Source organism: Homarus americanus, unplaced genomic scaffold, assembly GCF_018991925.1.
Source record: "Homarus americanus isolate GMGI-L3 unplaced genomic scaffold, GMGI_Hamer_2.0 scaffold4060, whole genome shotgun sequence".
NCBI classification, from domain to species: Eukaryota; Metazoa; Arthropoda; class Malacostraca; order Decapoda; family Nephropidae; genus Homarus; species Homarus americanus.
In genome coordinates, this window is record NW_024746161.1 from 1,467,558 (window position 1) to 1,492,172 (window position 24,615).

Here is a 24,615-nt window from a genome sequence, read left to right on the forward strand (position 1 = left end):
CTAGCCAACGAACGCCTCGGTTAACGAAATTTAGGTTAACGAATTACTTTCCATAAGAATCTTCAATTTGGTAAACGAAAAAAAATTCGGTTAACGAAATTTTTGCGAAATCATGTCAACATGTTTTCGCTTGCTCACCAGCTGGAATATTAGTCCGCCAATACAGTAATCGGTTCTAAGGCTTAAATTCGTTCTCATTTAAGTAAATATGAAGAATGTTGTACTATTCAATAATTTTCCAAGTTTTATATTAAAATTTTTAGTCATTTTAACACTTATTTAACATAATTGTAGTACAGGAAACTAGTTTTTGGTGCGCCATTCAGCCACTTGACTCACCCAGCAAGGCGTCAGTTTGTATCTCTGGTCAGTGGAGGTAACATCTTGCTTTTGGCTCTCTTGAACATAAACTATTTTTACGTTTTTACAGTACAATTATTGGTCATTCTGAAATTTATTTTACATATTGACAATATATAGTGCAGTGCAGTGTTGATTTAAAGAAAATAATCTTGAATTACACCTTCTACATACACACCTCAAAGAAAGTGCATTTTACTGCATTTATTTTTAATTTGTATGCAATTTTCGGTGAGCTGGAACCAATTACCCAAAATCCCATTGAAACAATGGTTTCGGTTAACGAACTACCTTCTGGAACGAATTGTGTTCGTTAACCGAGGGACCACTGTACTGTATATACAATCTCTCCTCGACTTACGACAACCCGGATATTCGCCGTGGTCGTTTAAAATATTTTTCACATTACATATTTTCGAGTACCGAAACGTTTTGTAGTAATGTGACCCCATACGACAGCGTGGGCTGGGCCGCCTCGTGGTGTACAGCATCCACGCTGTAGCCCGCTCAGTTGGTGTTAGTGATCGTGCTGTTTACAGTACTGACAAAATTTTTGTTTCTGATTCCCTTTAAAATGACTGGCAAGCATAAAAGTGAGAGTTCTCGTGGTGCTGAGAAGAAAAAGAGACAGTCAATTACTTTTGAGATGAAAATGAAAATAATAATGCAGCATGAAAATAGAGAAACTGTAGCAACCATTTCACTCGATCTTGGCTTCTCTCACTCGGCGATATCAACAATTTTGAAGGACAAAGAACGAATTTGTGAGGTAGTGAAAGGATCAGCACCTATAAAGGGAACAATAATAACGAAAAAAAGACAAGGTCCTCTTCATGAGATAGAAAAATTACTTGTGGTGTGGATGGAAGTTCAGCTGCAAAAGTGTGTACCCTTAAGCCTTCTAACCATACAGGCTAAGGCAAGAAGCCTTTTCAAAAGCCTGAAAGAGCAGGCAGGAGATGAGTGCGACCAAAACTTCACAGCAAGTCATGGGTGGTTCCAAAGGTTTAAGAAATGTTACAGTTTGAACAGTGTAAAGGCGAGTGCTGATGTGGGTGCTGCTGAAGCTTTTAATTTGGAACTAGATCGTGTCATCGTGGAGGGAAATTATTTGCCTGAGCAAATATTTAATGTGGATGAAACTGGCTTATTCTGGAAGTGCAAGCCAGAACGGACATACATCCACAAAGAGGCAAAACCCATGCTGGGATTCAAGGCATTCAAGGTCTGAATCACACTTTTGTTGAGGGAAATGTAGCTGGTTTCAAGATAAAACCCTTCATGATATATCATTCAGAGAACCCAAGGGCTTTTAAAAATGTCAGCAAGCACACACTGCCAGTGTTTTATCGCAGTAATAAGAAAGCATGGATGACCCTAGCACTGTTTGAGGATTGGTTCCCGAGTTGTTTCATTCCACAAGCAAAGGAGTATTGTCTGCAAAAAGGGGTTGTGTTCAAGATTTTATTAATTTTAGATAATGCTCCGGGACACCCACCACACCTGGACGACCTGCACCCTGATGTTAAGGTAGTCTACCTTCCACCTAACACTACCTCTATCATCCAACCCATGGATCAAGGTGCTATTGCTGCTTTTAAAGCGTATTATTATTTACGTACGACCTTCGCTCAGGCTATTGCTGCTACTGAAAGAGAAAACGCTCAGAGAGTTTTGGAAGGACTACAACATTTTGCAATGTACAAAGAACATAGCTGCAGCATGGGATGAGGTTGCAGGTCAGTGCATGAATGGAATATGGAAAAAGGTCCTGAAAAGATATGTGAACAGTTTCAAAGGATTTAATGAAGATGAAGCAATTTCTGAGATTAGTAACAAGATAGTGCAAATGGGTCAACAGCTGGAGTTAGAAATTGATAATGAAGATGTTGAGCAGTTGGTGGAAAGTATAGCAGAAGAGCTAAGTAATGAGGATCTTAATGAACTGGATTCACAGAAAATTGCGGAGGAAGAAGAGACAAAATGTAGAAGAACCTGCACCCCCCAAAAAGATTCCAGTGAAACAAATGGCAGAGGCATTTGCTACTATTAATAAGGGGATGCAAATGTTTGAAGAAATGAATAAAAATGTTGAGCGTTTTGCAAAAGTTGACAGACTGATCCAAGGTGCACTTGATTGCTACAGGGAGATTTACAATGAAAAAAAAAAGGCAAACTGAGCAGTCTAAATTGGACATATTTTTTAAGAAGTCCCCCCACTGCTGTCTCCTCACACCCCACCACTGCTGCCTCTTCACTTCCTAAAGATGATCCAATACCTTCAACAAGCAAGTATGTTAGCCTGTCTGAAGAAAGCAAACTTGATGACCCACCCAGCCCTGTCTCCTCTGCTTCATCCAATTAATGTAGTCAACATGCTAAATTAAAAAATTATTGAGGCCCCATGTGCATTCAGCTGACTATATTAAAGGTAAGTACACAGTTACACTTTATATTATTTTTCATTATTGATTACTTTTACTGTACTGTATTTCATTTTAGAATTTCTATGTATTATTTTCGCTTTTTCGACTTACGACCTGGTCGTCAGTACGGAACCCCGTCGTAAGTTGAGGAGAGACTGTATGTGTAACATATTATCAACTAATGCTGGTATTTATGACAATGAATCACAGTGAAAAATTATCTGGAGGAAAGACATTTATTTGTGCTATGATTTTTATTTTTGTTAAGTTTCTTAAGCAAACTAATGAATGGTTTTTTTTTCATAGGAGATCCAAGCGGAGTCAAATCTCTTCAAACTGCTGGTAGGATCGCTCTGCCCAGCAATATATGGACATGAGCTTGTAAAAGCTGGTTTGATTCTTTGTCTATTTGGAGGTTGTTCCAAATCTGGCCATAATGTTGTTCCCATCAGAGGAGACCCCCACATTCTTGTGGTGGGTGATCCAGGCTTAGGGAAAAGTCAGATGCTGCAGGCTTGTGCTAATGTTGCACCTAGAGGTAAGTGAACCAGTGAATTGTATTGGGTAACTGACACATTTTTAACCAGGATTTAACAGACCCATAAATGCTTTTGCTATAGAGTATATTGAATGTGGATAAATCATTTGTTCTTTGGTTATAATAATTAAAGGGTGGCATAGAAGTTACTGTTATGTATGGAATTTCATTCTAAAAAGATTATACTGTATTGTACTGAAATTAAATTAAGTTGATGACTACTTCTTAGGTGTGTATGTTTGTGGGAACACAACCACGACAGCAGGCTTGACAGTGACTCTGTGTCGTGAGGGTGGCTCTGGAGATTATTCACTGGAGGGAGGGGCCTTAGTCTTAGCTGACCAGGGAGCTTGTTGTATTGATGAGTTTGATAAAATGGGTAACCAGCATCAGGTAAGGGAGAAACTGCCAGATTAAATGCTAATAAAGTCAATTTAGGATTATATTTTATGTTCATATAATGAAACTTTACAATATTAAGGTAAAATTAAATTAAAAATAGTGACCTTATTGACTTGATGTGACTATTTCAGGCACTGCTAGAAGCCATGGAACAACAGAGCATTAGCATAGCTAAGGCAGGAATTGTGTGCTCTCTCCCAGCTAGAGTCTCCATACTTGCTGCTGCCAATCCTATTGGTGGCCATTATAACAAAGCCAAAACGGTTTCAGAGAATTTGAGGATGAAGGGTGCACTTCTTTCGAGATTTGACTTGGTTTTCATACTATTGGATAAACCTGATGAGGTAAAGTTTCACTGGTTCATAAAAGTAATGGTATATTTTTAACTTTCCAAAGGCTGTACTGTTCTGTGTTATCATCATCAACCATCTTTTACTATCATATTATGTCACTGACAGTAAACATTTGGAAGGTGGAACACCTTAGCAGAGCACATCTGCTATAGCAGTTAGAGTGAAGAAAAAATTGTGAAGGAGTTTCTTATTGGTTCTTAAACAGAGCTGCAAGGAAGTGAGAGAGCAGGATTAAAAAAAATTGTGGCTACATGTTGTGCAAGTCTGCACAAGGTTTTCAACCCTTGTTTCTCACTGATCCTTGAAACAACCATTAAATTAAATGGGACTAATTCATCAATCCACATTCAATTGGGTAAGAAGACATCCTTTGCCTTAGGCAAAGGCAGCTTTTTCTAGGGCATTTTTAACAGTATGAATTTCAAAGGTCACTTGTTGAAGACTAGAGTTGTAGATTCTCTTGGATTTCATTAACATATATCAACATGTTTTATTATCTTTGTTATTTTATTTTATTTTATTTATTTTTTTTACCAGGAATTGGACAATCTGTTATCCGAGCATGTGATGGCTCTCCACAGCAACAAAGCAGGAAGGGCTCAACTACCTGGAGGAGTGAGGGTCAGTAGACAAGATTTGCTGGACACAGTGTCAAGTATCACTGATAGAGAAAAACCTCTAAGGTACAGTTTTAGTATCTTTTCTACTGATGTTCACTTATTCCATATTGTATATACAGTATTTTGTTGTGTTAATCAGATTATGTATAAATATTTGAATAATATTACAGTTATATGTTACTAAAAATCTAATTCAAAGCAAATATAGAAATTACTGTATTATATACAGTACTAAGATGATTGTTTTATGTGAAGAGCACTGTATATGCTCATAGTGTACTTGATAAATTCAGATTGAATGATATGGAATTATGAAATTTTCACTTTTATCCAACATGAAATTTGCACTTTTATCCAACAGTGAACAACTCAAGTACTGTAGTAATGAAGTCTTTGACCCTATACCCCATCAGTTGATGCGCAAGTACATTTGTTATTCACGGAAATATGTACAGCCGCGGATCACTCCTGGAGCAGCAAAGATACTGCAGAAGTTTTATTTAGACCTTCGACATCGTTACCAGGATAACAATTCAGTGCCCATCACAACACGACAGTTGGAATCACTTATTAGATTAACAGAAGTTTGTATTTATTATTATTATTTTTATCACTTCTTGCTTAAAATGTTTTTCAAATGAGTTTGTAAATTTGTATCTGTGCCTCAATCTTTGTAGCCTAAATGCTTTACAGTAAAATGTATGGGTCTTTTTGATGATTACAAACCCCCATTTATTTCACCTAATGATTAAACACCTTATTGCTTACTTTACCAATCTTAACCTAATCCTAGAATTAGGGTGTTTAATCATGAGGTGAGATTAGTTGGGGTTCCTATTCTTTGTGAAGTACTAATGTATCATGCAGAATATCTTCCACACTTGCTGCTGTAGATTCTTCCATCTAAACATTCATCCCACCTGTATATGGTTATTGTTGAACATAACTTTTAAGGATGTTAGTAGTGTTTCTGGTGAACTAGAAAACTTGAGGAGAGCGTCTGGTTGAAAATATGATGAAAATCGTAAAATTACAAAAATATTCAGAAAAATTCGCGAGGAAAGCTGTTGCCTATGTGCTATCTGTTGACGTATTTTGATTGCATAATTCGTAACATTTATCTAGCTATGCATGATTGTTTTAACCCCCTTCATTTAGAGGGCCCTTCTGTTTACATAGCAAAAGCTGTAGAAAAGTACTTTTAATAATATTTTCGTGTAAAGTAATACTAATCACTTGGTAAAAATCAGTATCTGGCACCTATCTTAGCAGGCTAGTAGCAGGACCCGAGTCTTGCTCTCGCTCTACCTTTCTTGGCCAGTTTCTCAAAACTAATTTTTCAAACCAAAGTAACATACCCTTTCTGGTTGAATAAGGTTAGGTTAGGTTAGGTAAATGTAAAAAGTGTGTAACTGGTAACAGTTAGACCTGTGTAAAACTGCAAATAGCTATATAGTATATTTGAAAATTTTTCTTGAATGTAGATCCAAAGTTTTGGTGCCCTCCACTATATTTACAATGATACATGTGGCCCAGAGCCTACAAAAGGTTGGGATCACTGCTTAACATTATTGTGACACCTTCAGGCACGAGCAAGATGTGAGATGCGTGAAGAAGCTACTGAAGATGATGCCTGCGATGTTGTGGAGGTGATGCGTTGCTCAATGATGGACACTTTTTCAGATGAATTTGGCCTCCTTGATTTCCAGAGATCTCACCATGGTTCAGGATCTAGTAGCAGAGGGCAGGTAGGTTGGGAATTATTGAATGAAATAATATTTAGACCTGTTGACCATGGCTTTAGTAAGATTTATCAGCCTTGCTATTTATCTTGATTCAAAGTAGGTTTCATTATGTAGACATCTTATTTTTTATTATGATTTTTTATATTCAAGGGATTTTGAATTTGGCGCAATCTTTAAGAACAAACAGAATGTGTTTTTTAAGGTGGACCTTTTCATCAGAGGACAAGTATTGTATACCACTGCACTATTTTAAAGCCATTGGTGATTTAAGTTGTTACCTCACTCGCTTTTCTAAACATTTTATGCCCAGTATGGACTTCAAGTGCTTTGAACAGATTAGGTATTCATAGGTGCAGGAATGGGTTGAATCTCCCATTTCTTTTATTGTTATTAAAAAGCATGTATCTCTAATTATATAATGGGGGTCACGGGTGATACTGCTTAATTATTACAGCTGTTAGTTTAGTTTCACCCTGTTCACTTTGTTACAAATGTTGTCCAGTTTGTCATAAGTATAATTGTATAATTAGTACTATGTATTTCTCTTGTTATATTTACAGTCGGCCCTTAACATACGCGGGGGTTACGTAACAGAGATACCCATGGATGTTAAAAATCCGCGTATTTTTTGCTGCCTCCCCCCCACCCCCCCCCAAAAAAAAACCCTGGCCCCCCCCCATGTCCTTATTTACCGGATATACCTGTGTGTAGTTCGAGTTATTAAGACCAAATTATTTGGCAAAAAATTGGGGGGTCGACCTCTAAACGGGTATTAGTTTCGTTAGGTTGAAAAATATTTACCAGTAACTACCAGTAAACAATGGAAACGATGCACCAACGCACCACCAGCTGTGAGTGTCGGTACAGTTGCCAGGGCAAGATCTCTTGCGTCATCATAGCAAGCCCAAAGTAGCCAAATCCATGGTATGGTAGCACAGGACGATGTAAAACATAAAGTATTCATTTATTAAAGTTTATTTATAGATACTGGACGTAAATTTTTGTTCATTACATTTGAAACATCAATCTTTGTTAATTAAATTTGAAACAAAAGAAAACTATGATACCGTATTTTCATTTAAATATTACATCACAAGTATATTTAACCTTAACTGTGACTGAATGAATATACGTATTCTCAGAAATAAATATGGAAATATAATATTTTTGCTGGAATGACGAACATATTACAGTGGAAAGTGGGATAAAATCATGACGAAAACAATGACTTTCGCTTTCTTTCGTTATTCAAAAGATTTTACCGTAATCGCTCTTCGAATGGTTTTCAGTTAAAAAACTGTTGTACTCGTACTGTATTACAATAATATTCTATCCTATCATTAGCCTTATAATCCCACAACTGAAAACCATTCGAAAAGTGATTACGGTAACATCTTTTGAACGAAAGAAAGAGAAAGTCATTGCTTTCGTCACAATTTTATCCCACTTTCCACTGTAATACGTACATCATTTCAGCAAAAATATTACATTTCCATGTTCTCAGAAATAATTGGTAGTTTTGTTGAAATGTAATGTACAGTATTTAATATTAAAATGCAAAAATAGCTATAAAAACAATTAATACACCCGTAATGTACTGGCTGGCATCTCCACTCGTCCCACCTCCCGCGTCCAAGGTCACCACTCCTCCCAACTCGCTCCCTCCGCTCCCTCCTCCGCCTCCACCTCCTCACCGTCACTACTGCCGACAACGAACACAAATGTTTTGTGAATAACTGCACCTCCACTTCCTATGTACAGTACTGAACTGTACTGTGCTGTGCATTTTTACAAACAATAAACATGGCAAGAAAAGTGTTACGAGTTGGGGATTTTGAATATAGTTAAAAGTCTACCCAGATCCCAACAGGCAACAACAAAAAAAAACAAAGACAATCGGACTATAAAAGGGTAGACAAAGGATACGAGTTTTTGTTGTGTATAATAAAGTACCATAAATTCCTTAACAAAATATTCAGCTTTCTATAATTTACCCTTAACCATACTTAACCTAAACATTAACAGTATGTACATATTTATACAACATACAATAATTTGAAGCAAGGTGGACGAGTAAGGCTGAGTATTGTAGAAGACGGTAGGTAGTCACTGTGCCGTAGGTTTCCAGGATAGGTGATCCTGTGGTCACTTCCCAGAGTGAACTGAACTCTCATCAAACTGGAGCTTATGAAGAAGACTTGGAGGAGGTGACGCAACAACCAGGATATGGAGAAGGGAAACCCCGGACTGGTAACTAAGAGTAGTCATACTCGGGTTTTGTCCCTAGATGGCGTTGCTCGTGGTGCTAGGTAGGTAGATCAGGACAATAGATGGCGTGGTTCGTAGTGCTGGGTAGGTAGATCAAGACAATAGATGGCGTGGTTCGTAGTGCTGGGTGGAGGGGTTCGTAACACACCCCCCCCTCCAAAGACCTCCGTAGCGCGGGCGCGAAGGAGGTGATCACCTGGTGCGTCTGGAGAGTAGCTGCTGCATTTCCACTGGAGCTCGGGATAAGGAGTCTGCAATCAGGTTGTCCACCCCCTTTATGTGCCGGACTTGTAGATTATAGGGCTGGGTGAGGAGAGCCCAGCGGAGGATTCGCTGGTTGGAGGTCTTGTTGGTTTGGATGAACGTGAGTGGGTTATGGTCGGTGAAGACTAGGGTTGTTTGTGGGCAAGACTGGAGGTAACATTCAAACTTCTTTATTGCCAACACCAGAGCCAGGGCCTCCTTCTCTATGGTCGAGTAGTTGGTCTGATGTTTTTTCAACTTGGCGGAGTAGTATGCCACAGGGTGAAGGACATCAGTGGTTGGGTCGGGTTGTAGGAGCACAGCCCCCACTCCGACACCGCTAGCGTCGATTTGCAGATGGAAGGGCAAGGTGTAGTCAGGGGGGTGGACTACAGGCTTGGAGGCAAGGAAGGCTTTGAGGCGGTGGAAAGACTGGTCGCACCTCTGGTTCCAGATGTAAGGGACCGCAGAACTGGTAAGGTCTGTGAGGGGTCCGGCCACGCTGGAGAAGTTACTGCAGAACCGACGGTAGTAGCCGCACATCCCCAGGAAGCGCATGAGTTCCTTCCTCGTCCTTGGAGTGGGGAAGGACAAGATGGCTCTAACGTTTGCGTCCTTGGGTCTCACCATACCATGCCCAACGATATGTCCCAGGTAAGTCACTGAGGCCCGGCCAAAAGCAGATTTAGCCAGGTTTATGGTGAATCCAGTCTCTTGCAGTCGTGCAAACAGTATCTCCAAACGCACCAGATGTTCGTCCCAGCTGTCCGACACCACCACCAGGTCATCCAGGTAGGCGAACGTCCCACCTAGGTCCTGAATAAGGTAGTTGATGGCCCTCTGGAATGTGGCCGGAGCATTAGAAAAGCCAAACGCCATAACCAAATATTAAAAAAGACCAAATGGAGTTATAAATGCCGAGATTATTTTTGCCCTATCCGTGAGTCCCACTTGATAATATCCTTTCAATAAGTCCACCGTACTGATAAATTTGGCACAGCCTATGCTGTCTATTATATCTTCAATCAAAGGTAAAGGGTAGGAGTCTGAGACAGTGACCTGGTTCACTTTACGATAATCGGTACAGAAACGAAAAGTGCTATCGGGTTTTGGAATGAGAAGGCAAGGTGAAGCCCAGGGGGAGGTACTAGGCTCAGCTAAGTTATGTTTTAACAAAAAATCTACCTCCTTTTTCATAATCTCTCTTTTTTGTGGATTTAGTCGATATGCTGATTGCCTAATGGGTTGTACATCATCTGAGATTAGCTTAATATCATGTTTAAGTATATTGCAAAACCCTGGGAGGTCTGACGTGACTTTAGGAAATGTTGATAATAACTTAGTGAGATCTTTTGCTTGAGATGGATTCAGAACAGAAAAATACTCATCCAAGTTGTTGAGTATGTGACTGTTAGCAGGGTTTTCTTTAGGTAGAGGGAAGTCTAAATTCTCCAATAGGTCCATGTCATCTGTCTCCGGCTCCGGCCCTGACAAAACCGTATGCAATACAGGTAGGCTTATAGCCTCTGGGATGTCTTCCTCTGACTGCCTGGAATGGTAAAGTTTCATGAGATTAATGTGAACAAGTTGTGAATCTTTTCTGCGATCAGGAGTATGGACTATATAGTTGAGGGGAGATAGTTTATTAGCAACTATATAGGGACCAGTAAACTTGCTTTTAAGGGGAGAGCCTGGAATGGGTAGAAAGAGTAACACTTTGTCACCTGGAGAAAATGATCTTTCAACTAATTTAGGTTGGGACTTCACCATTTTTTCTTGGACTTTTTTTAAGTTTGACTGAGCAATGGTTCGGACTTCAGTTAATTTGTCCCGTAAAGTGTCAATGTATTGGGAAACTGTTGCGGGCTTAATAGATGGAGTGTCAAACCACTGTTCCTTTACTATTTTAAGGGGTCCCATAATTTGTCTCCCATATAGTAACTCGAACGGGGAGAAACCCAATGACTCCTGGGGACATTCCCTGATGGCAAAGAGTAACAAGTCTATGTTTTCATCCCATTCCTTTTGGTGTTCTATACAGTATTTTTTGAGCATTGATTTGAAAGTTTGATGGAACCGTTCCAAGCAACCTTGGGATTGTGGGTGGTAAGCCGAAGATGTACAATGGGCCACACTGAGGTCTTTCATCACCTGTTTGAAAAGATTGCCCGTAAAATTGGTGCCCTGATCGAATTGGATCTCTTTAGGAATGCCCACTGAAGTGAAAAGGTGCAAAAGAGGTTTGATTACATTTTTTGATGTGATGTTTTTAAGGGGAAAAGCCTCAGGATAACGTGTATTGGTATCCATAACTGTGAGCAGGAATTGATTTCCCTTCTTTGTCTTTGGTAATGGGCCCACACAATCCACAACAATCTTTTCAAATGGAGTACAAAATACTGGGATGGGCTTAATGGGAGCTGCTGGTATACTTTCATTTGGTTTTCCTACCATTTGACAAATATGACAAGATTTTAGGTACTTTGACACATCCTTCCTAAGTCCAGGCCAGTAATAGTGTTGGAGGAGCTTTTTATGTGTTTTCAGGATTCCCAAATGTCCTGAAATACCATCATGGGCAAGGGCAGTTAATGCTGGTCTGACTGAGGAGGGAATTACCACTTGATGTATTTCAGACCACGTGTTTAGATGGGCAAGCAGCTCAGGGGGCCTATAGGCCCTCATCAAAACCCCTTCCTGATAATAAAAACACGGAAGGGTGTTAAAATCTTTACCCTCAACTGCTGCATGATGAAGTTTATTCAAAGATGGATCAGATTGTTGGGCTTTAATGAGCTCATCCTTACTAATGGTCTTTTTGTACAGATCTTCTGTGGGTAGGAAGATATTGGAGGTGGTTTTAGATGAAGAGGGCCCATTTTGCACACTGTGACCGGGTGACAGCACAAGATGGGAAAAGATGAGAAATAGTTTCTTTAAGGTCAGTGGTGGAGTTGACAGGTAAGGGAGAGTCGACTGTCTTTATGTTGGGAACCACTAGATCTCCTACCAAGTCATTACCCAATAATAAATGAATGCCGCTCACAGGCATTGGATCTTTCCTAATGGCTATTTGCACTTCCCCAGTAATCAAGGGACATTGGAGGTGCACTTTAGCTAAAGGATAGGAAGAATGGGATGAGAGATCTGAAATTAGAACACTCTCATTAGTAAATGCGGTAGATATATCAGGAATGACGTTAAACAGGAGGATAGATTGTGCTGCGCCCGTATCACGTAGTATACGAATAGGGAAAGAACGAGACCCCTCTATGATTGAAATTTTTCCCTCATAGGTGAATGAAGAGAAGAGATCCTGATGGGGTCTTTCCACATTGGTGGTTGCTATTGGTTTGGATTTGGGATCCAGGGAACTACTTTTAGCAATTCGACACTTTGGGTGTTTACAAGTCTGGATCGTATGGCCTGGGTTTTTACAGTAAGAACAAGTAAACTTGGTTGCATCAGGGGGGGTAGGTGTGGGACCTTTCGACCTACCACTCACGCCCCCAAGGTTATCATCAGAGGAGGACCTAACATGTCGGGAAGTACCACGTTCTCTACTGCCCAGTGACTCCACCAGCAAGGCGTACGCATCAGCCAGCTCAGCCGCACGCCCTAAATTAACCTCTCCACGCTCCTCCACATGCTTCAAGATGTGAAATGGTATCTTGCTCTTCCACTCCTCCAGGACTACCAAATTTAACAAATCCTGAAATGTGGAGGTCTCTGTAGCCTCTAACCACTTCTTAAAAAACCTAAGCTTTTCTTGAGCAAACTCAACAAAGGTGTGTGAAAATGGTTTGGTTAGTTTACGAAGCTTCTGCCGGTATCCATCTGGCGTGATAGCATAAGAGGTGAGGATATTCTTTTTTACGTTATCATCGTTATCATAATCATCAGTCTGGTCTAAACAGTTATAAACTCTACGAGCCTTACCACATAATTTAGGAACTAACACCGACACCCACTGGTCTTTTGGCCACTCATTCTTCCCGGCTATTTTCTCAAAAGTCCTAAATGACCCATCCATATCGGATTCATCAAACCCGGGAACAAGGGAAAAAGCAGCTAGTTTCTCTTTTAATGCCACTTCTTTTGATTTAAACTCCGATGTTAAGGTGACTTCTGTCTCTCTCACCTGTAGTTCTTTCAGTCAAACCTCCTGCTCCAACTTGGCCTGTTCCGACATTCCCTCATGCTCCAACTTGGCCTGTTCCAACTTTTCCTCATGCTCCAACTTGGCCTGTTCCAACTTTTCCTCATGCTCCAACTTGGCCTGTTCCAACTTTTCCTCATGCTCCAACTTGGCCTGTTCCAACTTGGCCTGTTCCAACTTTTCCTCCTGCTCCAACTTGGCCTGTTCCAACTCGAGTTCTTTCATTTTGATTTAGAACTCAAACCTAGCTCGTTCTAGTTCTAGGGCGTCTACTCTTTGTGCTTTTTCTTGAGGGCTAGCCAGACCTGAGGCAACTTCCGAGTGAGGAGGGGTGGTGGATAGTGGTTGAAGTTTCATGGACATGGGCGTTAATCGGTCAACAGCGGATTCCTTTAAAACTTCTTGTTGAACCAACATTTCAATTACATGATTTTTTAACATTTCCTTAGTCAGTTGCTGTGAAAATGGGATATTGTAATAGTTGGCTATTTCTTTCCATTCTTTCTTCAGGATATTAGCATGTAATTTAGCTACGGAAGGATTTTCAATAAAATCCTGGAGATCAAAACCTGAGGTGGCCATTGTTAAGAAAACTAGGATAAATTAACTAATGGTTAAAAGATAAGATAAGTGGATTACCCTAGAAAATATCACGGCAGTGGATAACCAGAAAGTCCCGGAAACTAACCAAGTTATACCTAGGGAAATTACACTTATGAATACAGTTGTACCCCACTTAATGCGGTCAATAGAACCCAGAGGGTCCCGTGTTAAGTGAAATCCGCGTTAAGTGAACAACAGAACATATGGGATTAATTCCAATAGAAACCGGCCCGACCCCCAAACTCCACTTTTTGAAGACACACAACTATGTTGTAGTAAAAATAACATCTTAATTTTATGATGGTACATGCACACAATTAATACTTAAGAGAAATAGAGAAATACAGTCACCAAGTTAATGTCCATTCAAATAATGGACTCAACTCCCTCCCCCTCTCACACTACACTGCCGGCTCTTCCCTCTCTGAGAAATTTTTGGGGGAAAACCACTAAATTTTAATAAATAATACCTCAAACAGGAGGGGCGTATTACGGCATTAATATAAAGATCCGGATTAACAACCCTTAGATATTTGAAACAGGAAGGGCGTATTACGGCATTTATATAAAGATCCGGATTAACAACCCTGAGATACTTGAAACAGGAAGGGCGTATTACGGCATTAATATAAAGATCCGGATTAACAACCCTGAGTAAACAGGAAGGGCGTATTACGGCATTAATATAAAGATCCGGATTAACAACCCTGAGTAAACAGGAAGGGCGTATTACGGCATTAATATAAAGATCTGGATTAACAACCCTTGAGTTACTTTATGATTTGACCCCGAATGAGATAATGAGAAGAACAATAATTGAGGCTTTATAATTATGGGGTCCTGGTAGAGCGGGTCGTCCCAAGATATCACTTCACCCTAAACTAGTGACTATGGAACAGCCTACTCTGGAGTGAGGGTACGGTATTAAACAGATCCGGATTCTTCCCTCGATAAGACTTACTACACGACTGCCACGTGTAATAATAGGTAAGCCTTATGACACTTGGAACCTAATATCCTACGTCTGTCACTCTTACTGTACGATAATGCCAATATATGCACACACACATGAAGGAAACTTTAAACCACCGTAAAGCAATTGTAAACAGAAGTGACTGGGAGGAATAATTAACAAGGAGTTACAAGGGAGGAAGGAATATGGTACTTAAGGTCGTGTCCTGTCACTGTCCCCATTTGTTACGAGTTGGGGATTTTGAATATAGTTAAAAGTTTACCCAGATCCCAACAGGCAACAAAAAAACAAAACAAAGACAATCGGAATATAAAAGGGGAGACAAAGGATGCGAGTTTTTGTTGTGTATAATAAAGTACCATAAATTCCTTAACAAAATATTCAGCTTTCTATAATTTACCCATAACCATACTTAACCTAAACATTAACAGTATATACATATTTATACAACATACAATAATTTGAAGCAAGGTGGACGTGGGGAGGCAATATAAGATTACAAATACTTAAGTGCGGAGCTGAGATGGCTGACGAGTAAGGCTGGCTGAGTATTGTAGAAGACGGTAGGTAGTCACTGTGCCGTAGGTTTCCAGGATAGGTGATCCTGTGGTCACTTCCCAGAGTGAATTGAACTCTCATCGAACTGGAGCTTATGAAGAAGACTTGGAGGAGGTGACGCAACAACCAGGATATGGAGAAGGGAAACCCCGGACTGGTAACTAAGAGTAGTCATACTCGGGTTTCGTCCCTAGATGGCGTTGCTCGTGGTGCTAGGTAGGTAGATCAGGACAATAGATGGCGTGGTTCGTAGTGCTGGGTTGGTAGATCAGGACAATTGGTGGCGTGGTTCGTAACAAAAGCTATTAAAAAAAAGAGATAAAAATTTCACTTTACTGTACAGTACCTATCCTCGGCAACAGGGCGGGGGTCATCGTCACTCAATTCCATAACGGGTGGTGAAGTGGGGGCGACGGTGAATTCAGCTGCTTCCTCACTGCCGCCAGTGATTGATGGTGTTAAATCTCTCCTTCGGTGATCAAAGAACATGGTGATGGGGAGTTGTCGTCTCTTTCTTTTCATTTCTTCCATGATGTTTTTGCATGGAGCAAAAACGTCATCCATCCCTCGCATGAATTTCAGGGCACGCACCATGGAGGGGTCCATACTATAGGCCAGGTTTTTCAGTGCCTCAATATTCCTGGTCATCTCCCCCAACTTCTCCAACGTTATTTCTTGGTGCTCTTCCTCTTCCTCATCCTCTTTCCCTTTCGCTTCCTCTTCCTCTTCCGAGTCTACTAACTCCTGTAGATCCTCCTCGGTCAGCTCAGTGTCGTGCTCTTCAATTAGCTCCCTAATCTCGTCCTTTGCCATGTCCTGGAAGCCTTCAGCAGCCACTTTCCTTGACAGTGCCAGGGTCTTTCTGAATATTTTCATTAAAATCCATCAAAATCATTTTCCTTGTCATCATCTTAAGCACCAAACAGCTCCTCCCAGTCTTCTCCTTGAACAGGGCTAGAGGGTACGTGTTTTTCGAATCGTTTTCAATTAAAAAAATGTTACAGCACATGTATATTTTACCTAAACTGTGCCTGAATGAATATATTCTCAGAAATAAATAGTACCGGGTAGTTTTGCTGAAACGTGATGTATTTCAATGTAAAATAGGATAAAATACATGACGAAAACAAAAGACTTTACCTAACCTTCCAATGTTCAAGAGATGTTACTCGTTTTTTTAATAGTTTTCGGTTAAAATACTCTTATATTAGTGATATTCTATTCATACTGTGCTTGATATAATACATTCACAGAAATGTAATATTTTTGCTGAAATGACGTACGTATTACAGTGGAAAGTGGGATAAAATCGTGACGAAAACAATGACTTTCGCTTTCTTTCGTTCAAAAGATGTTACCGTAATCGCTTTTTCGAATGGTTTTCAGTTAAAAAAACTGTTGCATCACAGGTGAATTAGGATAGAATATTATTGTAATACAACAGTTTTTTAACTGAAAACCATTCGAAAAGCGATTACGGTAACATCTTTTGAACGAAAGAAAGCGAGTCATTGCTTTCGTCACTTTCCACTGTAATACGTACGTCATTTCAGCAAAATATTACATTTCCACATTCTCAGAAATAAATAGTAGTTTTGCTGAAACGTAATGCATTTCAATATAAATTAGGATATACTACATGAAAACAAAAGAATTTACCTAACCTTCCGATGTTCAAGATATGTTACTCGTTTTTTTAGTAGTTTTCGGTTAAAATACTCTTATATTAGTGATATGCTATTCATACTGTGCTTGATATAATACATTCACAGAAATGTAATATTTTTGCAACTACAATGCTGATGTCAACACAAGCGTGGTTACAGCGAGACTGACTGAGTGAGAGGGAGAGCTATGCATGTGTGTGAGATTGCGGGAGCGGGCGGTGTCCTGTGTTCGGTGCCGCGCTCGAGTTGAATGGCGCGCGATTTGAATGTACTTCAATTACTTCAATGTACAGAATATTCCTCCGGCGGGGCAATCCGCTTATTTGCAAATCCGTGTATGCTAAACCCGCGTATGTTAAGGGCCGACTGTATTAACTTATAAATTACTATAGTTTACACAAAAAATTAATTAAAAACGTGTTTTATAACATTTTAAGACTTCCTTCCTGTGTGGGAACATAACACATCTCGGCTTTATCATAGGAATCTTTGGGAAAGTGCGCTTCAGTTAATGAAAAATTAATGATCCAAAGGTTTTAACGGAACTCTTTTGTAAATCAAGGAATACAGTAGGGTCGGGATATATCGCGAGATAGGGTCCAACGATGTTCGCTATACAGTATACTAAATCGCGATATATAATTACATGTAATCAATAGGGAAAATGGGGTTAGGCTCTGGAGGCCAAAAAAATTGACTAAACTTGACTTAACGAGTTCATTTTCTCACTAACTAAAGCACCAATGAACACTAGACTCGGGAACAACAGGCTATTTCAATATCAATATCAAGGAACACCAGACTTGGCACACCATCCTGGGAACACCAGACTCGGCAGTAGATGCCATTTTGTCACCCTCACTTGACAATCCCACACCTACATAAACGAACACCAAAAATATTAGTGACAGTATTAAATCTTTTCCATTATCTTCACTTTTCACGTCACTAGCAACTCATTTACACTCGCTTTAGAAATTTGAATCTGCACCAGACTCGGCAGCTGACATGTCATCCCGAGAACAACAAACGACACACTGCCACCCTCACTTAACAGTCATAAACGAACAAACCAAAAATATTAGTTACAGTATTAAATCATTTCCATTAAGCTTTCCATTATCCTCACTTCACTTTTCACATCACTAGCATCCCATTTACACTCTCCTTAGAAGTCGTAATCTGCAGCAGATTCGGCTGCTTTCTCGTCACTCATTCAGTATGATTGAGCGGGTGAGCGTGAATGCGTGAGTGAGCAGCCACAGTGGCGCCTCTGGTGAGCAAATAACGCATTTGTTTGCCATGGTGGTACATTTGAAATATTTCCTGCCCGATTTCTCTCGCGAAATAGAAAAAATTATCGCTATACAGGTATACACCTGTATAGGAAAAATAAGATAATTTTGGTATCCGCGATATAAAAAATTCTTTATAGAGTATAAAGTCGCGATATATCCCGACCCTACTGTACTTGTAGTATACAGTAGCATTTATTATTGTGTGGGGTTTCCCACAAGTGAGGACAATTTTGCTTTGGTAATACTGTACAAGTATTCACACAATTTATATGAAAATCTGAAAGGTGGTATACTGTATAATTAGGGGAAAATATTGAACTCAGTAATATCTCCATTAGCTGGAACTCTCCAATAGCCGAAGTTGGCTCAAAATTTTCCAGAAAATTTCTCTCAATTCTGGTCCGTGAAGTGAGTTTCTGTGGTTGAAAATCAGGTGCATTTTCTGAGAAAATTCCGGGAGTTCCGAGAGATTGCATCATCCTCCGAGGTATCCCCATGTGCCAGGTGCGTGGGTGGCCTAGTTGCTTGGATCACGTACAGTAATTCCTCGCTTAACGTCGGGGTCATGTTCCTAAAAACGCATCTTTATATGAAACAACATTAAGCGGATCAATTTTCCCTATAAGAAATAGATAAAATATGGGAGTTATGTTCCTGAGCCTCCCCTTTTGCCCCATGAAATACATTACATATTCAGAAAAATCATTGCCATTTCTATAGAAAATAATGCATACATATACAGCTCCTCCCCGACTTACGACGGGGTTAGCGACCCAAATCCAGGTCATAAGTTGAAATGGTCGCAAGTCGAAAATGCGAAAATAATACATATAAAATCTAAAATGGGTGTCCCTTTTTCTTCTCGGCACCACAAAACTCTCACTTTTAAGCTTGCCAGCCAATCTAAAGTGAATTACAAACAAAAATTTTGCCAATATGTACACAGCGCAATCACTGACGGGACTTGAAAATACATAATTTGAAAAAATTTGGGTACGACTGAGGCAGATCGTAAGTGCGGGTGGTCGTAAGCCGAGTATATCGTAAGTCGGGGAGGAGCTGTACAACTACTAAGTTTGTATTGGTACTCATCGATGGGCGGAGGTGGTAGAGAGAGCGTGTGGTGGGTAGTGAAGCAGAGGAGGCAGATGAAGGGAGGAGAGGAGTATGGCGGGAGCGGAGGAGGAGGGCGGGAGCGGAGGAGGGCGGGAGAGGAGGAGGGTGGTGAGTCACAGACTCTGTGCCAAACCGAGAGAGCATAGCACGGCCAGACGAGAGAGGGCGATGCACCGTAAAATGTAGTCCGTGACGACACAGAACGATGTAGTATCGGATCACCGGGACGTTAAACGAATTTTTGGTCTCTAAAGTTTAGCGACGTAGTACGGAAACAAATTAAGCGGGACGATGTTAAGCGTGGACTTACTGTAGTTCATATTCTGCCATTGTTAAAGGTTGTTACCTTGCTAGCTGCTGTTTTTAAATACACTTTGTGTTTTGCAGTTCTGTACATTACTGTACCAGAACAAAATCAGACAAGAATAGTGTTAAAGCACTGTTAAGAACGTAAAAAATTATTACTTATGTTCAGGCAATCCCGAGCTTACGTATGAGTTTCGTTCCAACAAATGTTCTCAATTAAAAAATTTACTTAAGTCAAACCATATACCCTATGTGCATATCATACTTACAGAACAATGTTTAAAACCCCATTTTATCATACCCTAAGTCCTTGTGTAAAGGCATCCCTCATGTTAAGGAAATTCATCCTTATGGAATTTTGAAATTATGACCCGAAATTCGGGATACAGTAAAAAAAAAAAACTCACACTTGGGGAAATTTGGTAAATAAAAAAAAATGAATAAAAAGCGATTTTTAACCCAAATCTTAATCACAGTTAAAAATTTATTTCGCGTTCATTTTCTGTGGTAGCCACAAGGCGGCTGTGGCCCCACAACAACGGTTTCGGTCTGTTTGAATCTCCAGCCAATATTCAGCTGTGCCTCTCTTTTTTGGACTGTATTACAGGTACAGCATGTCCTGACAATTCACAGACCTCGATTATTCGCGGATGACACCCTAGATGTTCCCAAGAATGTCTTAGGGTAGTTTTAAAGTTGTTGGCATTTTTGCGGCTGGGACAGGGAGCCATTTGTTCTAGAGACAGTAATTTCTTTTACCTGTATTGTATATATGTGTGTGTGTGTAGACACACACACACAAAACACATAAAAATAAATAAGAATGGGAAAATCCTCTCACATCAGAAACAAATGTATTAAAAATGTGAGATTCTACCCTCAAGTCAACTCCGTGCTTTGTTATTAATAACAAAGCAGGATTTTCCTATTATAGTAAACCCTCCAGTTTGGTGACTAATTGGTGCCGAAAAACCCTCGCCAAACCAGAGGGCTTAATTCAATGGGAAAAAGCTTAATTGGTACCGAGGGGCCAGCCAAAGTTTATTTTTTTTCCTATTTTACCCACATATAACCTATATTTTATTGCTGAAAGAGAATGAATAATTAGTTAATCAACATAAACATAGAAAACTAACCTTAAAATTATAAGTTGAGGAGCTTAATATACACCTGGCTGGTATCTGAGGCTGGGGAAGGAAGGCTAACGTCCGTCGCCCCCCACCCAAGCCTCCAGTCTCTCCACTCCCCCCTACTTCATCACTAGATCAAAGCCTTCAAAATAAAAGTCCTTTGGTAAGCTCAATCATATCCACAGTCATTTTCTTATCCTCAAATGAGTACTTTTTTACTTTCTTCCCAACTCGATACTCACGAGAAATTTTCGTCTTTGTTTTTACTCCATCATTTGAACTGTCTGGGCGCTCAGACGGTCTTTCACCACCACTATCATCCCCTCCAATACCCCTAGGTACTTTTGAGGCCATTAATCCGCACAAGAACACCGCGCCAAGCGAGAGTGAAAAAAACAAAAATGTACACAAAGGCCAAAGTCACTCAAACAGCGGAATGTGGATTGACGCGGTCAAAACGGCTGCCTGAACAGCTGACTGGCGCTTTGAGCTTTGTAAATACTCGCCAGTAGTATTAAGCGAGATTTATCTTGCACTTGTTATTCTACAATTATTAGTTGTGATTGCATTTAAATTTAAACTCTCGCCAAAGGTGAGGGTTTGGTCACCAAAATGGAGGGCAGGATACTTTGAACTTTGACCTCCAACTTCGAATTCGCCAAACTGGAGGGTTTACTGTACAGAAATATCTCTGTTAGCCGGAATCCCTAAAACCTGGTGTATAGATATGTAAATACCAAGATATGTGAACACGCCTGACGGCAAGACTCTGTTACCATTCATTCACATGTCTGTATTACTATATATTATTATAGCATGTCTGATATCTATGCTTATGTCCAATGCCTATGTCTACTTACTATGTCCCGATGTACTATGTCTGTACCGCGCTTGTCAAGTAACTAGAAGATCTCATTTATTGTCCTAGTAATGTCTAGCAACTCTCCCTGCCTAGCTAGCTAAATTCTCTCAGATCGGCCCAGGCCTGGCTACGACAAGGAGTCCATTTTGCTCGCTCCTGTTTTGTACCTGTTGGTTATCCTGCCAAGTCTTGTACTACTTATGGAATATATCTACTGCTCGTGCTCTGGAGTTTGAAGAACCTTGTCTAGGATTACATCCCACCACATGGCGCAGTTTGAGTAGCTCCAACACGACAGTTGACAAGTCTCAAGAGCCGGCCTCGTCTGTTTCCCCGCTCCTCCTCTGTTTCCCGCCCAGAAGATGTATTCTACAGTGTCCCTGGATTTAAAGTGCTTTGTGACCTTGTGAAGTGCCCTAAGTGAAGTGCAGTGCCTTTCATGTCTGTTTTGCTATGTTTCTGGGGCCCTACAGATAGCAGAAACCCTTTTAGCCCAGTTGTCAAGAGAGCACTTCAGGCATACATCCTCCGTCTACGCCGGCCCGCAAGCCACTGCTCTCCTCGACTGAGTCATCACCGAGATCTCGCCCGGGCGCGCGGAGGAATACAGAGTCCAGTAACACCGCCGCCGGCCTCCTCCACTCAACTTCACAAATATTACAGTCAAAACTCTTTTACTTGCCCGCCAGTTCCTGCACTTAGGCAAGCACATTGATGAAAACATAGCACTTCACCTTATTCTCCTTGTCTTTCCTATCGCAACCATACCAAACACGAGATGTCTGACTACGACGATTTGCTGGGGAATTCAAATGAGGATTATGTGGAAGACGAAGCCTCACATGCCGGGCTCGCCAAATTCAAAGGATGGGAGCCAGGATATACGTCAGTTAATTCACTTTCTACAAGTTTCCCAAGAGAAGGAAGCCCAAAGACGTCAATTAGAGGAGGAAAAACGACGTCAAGAGGAATTGTCAAGACAGTCAGAGGAATCAGCTTACCGTCTTCAACTCCAACAACAACACCAAGCTGATAACCGCAAATTCCTGGAACTATTTGAATTGCTGGCAACGAGGACGACTTCACCAGCTGCCACAACCAATTCGCCAGCTTCAGCCTCTTCATCTACCCTTCAGACAACGCCTCCTCACACGTCACCTATCCCTCTTGGGTATGCCTCAGTGCCTTCTCAACCACCTGCTCCAGTCTCAACTCTCGTCGACCTCTCCGTGCCTCCTCCATTACCTGCCGTCTCGAGTACACCCCTGCACAGCAAGTCTTCAGTTTCCAGCCCCCCACCTCTTCAATCTGATGCAACATATCAAGTATACCGTCAATGGCGACGTCGTTTCGAAGACTTTGCTGTTATGTCTGACCTCAACCGAATGCCCCTTCATAAACAACTCATCCAATTAAGATCGTGCATTTCCCTCGATGTTCAACGCCTCCTAGAGCACACGCTAGCCATTCCCCCTGACTCCCCCATGTCAGTGACAGAGGTTTTAAACGCCTTGCAGAGTCATTTCCGAGGCCTCCGCAATGAAGCTTTGCGTCGTAGGGAACTGCTATCCTGCAAACAAGCTTCTGGGGAATCATTCTCAGACTTCTACACACGACTTAAGGACCTAGCAGCCGAGGTAGACCTATGTACAGGCGACCCTGTAACCTGTGCTGAGATCCAGCTCAAGATGATCTTGCTGATGGGTGTACGTGACGAAGACCTGCTTCAGAAACTCCTCACCCTCGACGCCGCCTCTTCCCTCACCGACTTCGTCACCTGTTGCAGGTCATATGAGGCCACAAGAGAGGCTGCCTCAGCTATACACTCATCGCCGTCTCAAGTTCACGCCGTCTCCACCTACAAGAGGAATCAACGCCAGATGCAGACGGCGTCCTCTCCACAGCCCCCGTCACAGTCACTAGTTTCTTCTCCCGAATCCTGCAAAAACTGTCAGCGCCAGCACGGTCCAGGAAAGTGCCCTGTGGCTGATAGTAAATGTCGAAACTGCGGGTTTCAAGGCCATTGGCCCCGCAGAACTCGATGTCCTGCCAACAAGGTCTCATGCAACGCTTGCAACAAGCAAGGACACTTCGCCAAGTGTTGCAGGTCCACCAAGAAGCCTCCATCTCCAGGTCAAAACGTCTCTTCACAGCCCGACAGAACGTCCACACCACCGTCTCCCAAGAACAACAAAGGATGCCGACGCGTGGATGATGCCTCGAGTGACAGGTCCCCCAAGCCCGTCAATGTTCGTCTGTCCTACGGTGCCAACTCTTCCAACCTCCTGATGATACCTGATACGGGCGCGGACATCACGGTGATTGGACCAACACACCTGGACGCCCTCAACATTCCCAGGAGTAACCTGTCACCCACAGCCATGAAAGACGTGCTCACAGCGAACGGGTCCCCGATGTCTCCAGCTTTGGGTTGCTTCAAGGCAACATTACAGTTCGGTCCCAAGTCTTGCCTTGCCACAGTCCACGTCCATGAGGGCATCCAAACCCCTCTCTTGTCATGTGGCCATTGCCAGGACTTGGCCATCGTCTCATCCGAGTTCCCAAAGCCCATCCTCGCCGTGACACACCTCAACAGGTGTGCAGAGATACCTGTTTCAGCCATGACCACACCTGCTGCCGCCTGGGAGTTTTTTCTTCGTCAGTTCAGCGACATCCTTGTCTCCAAGTCCGACCTCCAGAAGACGCCGCTCAAGAAGATGACAGGCCCCCCGATGAGAATCCACCTCAAGCCTGGCGGGACGCCTTTCGCCACCCACACACCCAGACCTATCCCCTTTGCCCTACGGGACAAGGTGAAGGCAGAGCTCGATTCTCTGGTGCAGCAGGGGATCATCAGACACGCCGGTGAGGAGCCCTCCGAGTGGTGCCACCCTATGGTCTTGGCACCCAAGCCTGTAGATGTTCGCATCACAGTGGACCTCACCCATCTCAACTCGCAGGTCTCCCATCCCGCCCATCCATCGCCTA

The 24,615-nt window shown here is 41.6% G+C and overlaps 1 protein-coding gene across 1 annotated transcript in view; it reads left to right on the plus strand.

Moving 5' to 3' along the window:
* LOC121879018 (DNA helicase MCM8-like) overlaps positions 1-24,615 on the plus strand; it is a gene marked incomplete in the record, with an annotated part of 122,718 nt that overhangs the window by 90,825 nt on the left and 7,278 nt on the right. Inside the window, 6 exon segments of the mRNA XM_042385471.1 lie at positions 3,093-3,324; positions 3,554-3,717; positions 3,858-4,070; positions 4,617-4,762; positions 5,061-5,283; positions 6,286-6,447. Of these exon segments, the coding sequence (XP_042241405.1) occupies positions 3,093-3,324; positions 3,554-3,717; positions 3,858-4,070; positions 4,617-4,762; positions 5,061-5,283; positions 6,286-6,447 (1,140 nt within the window).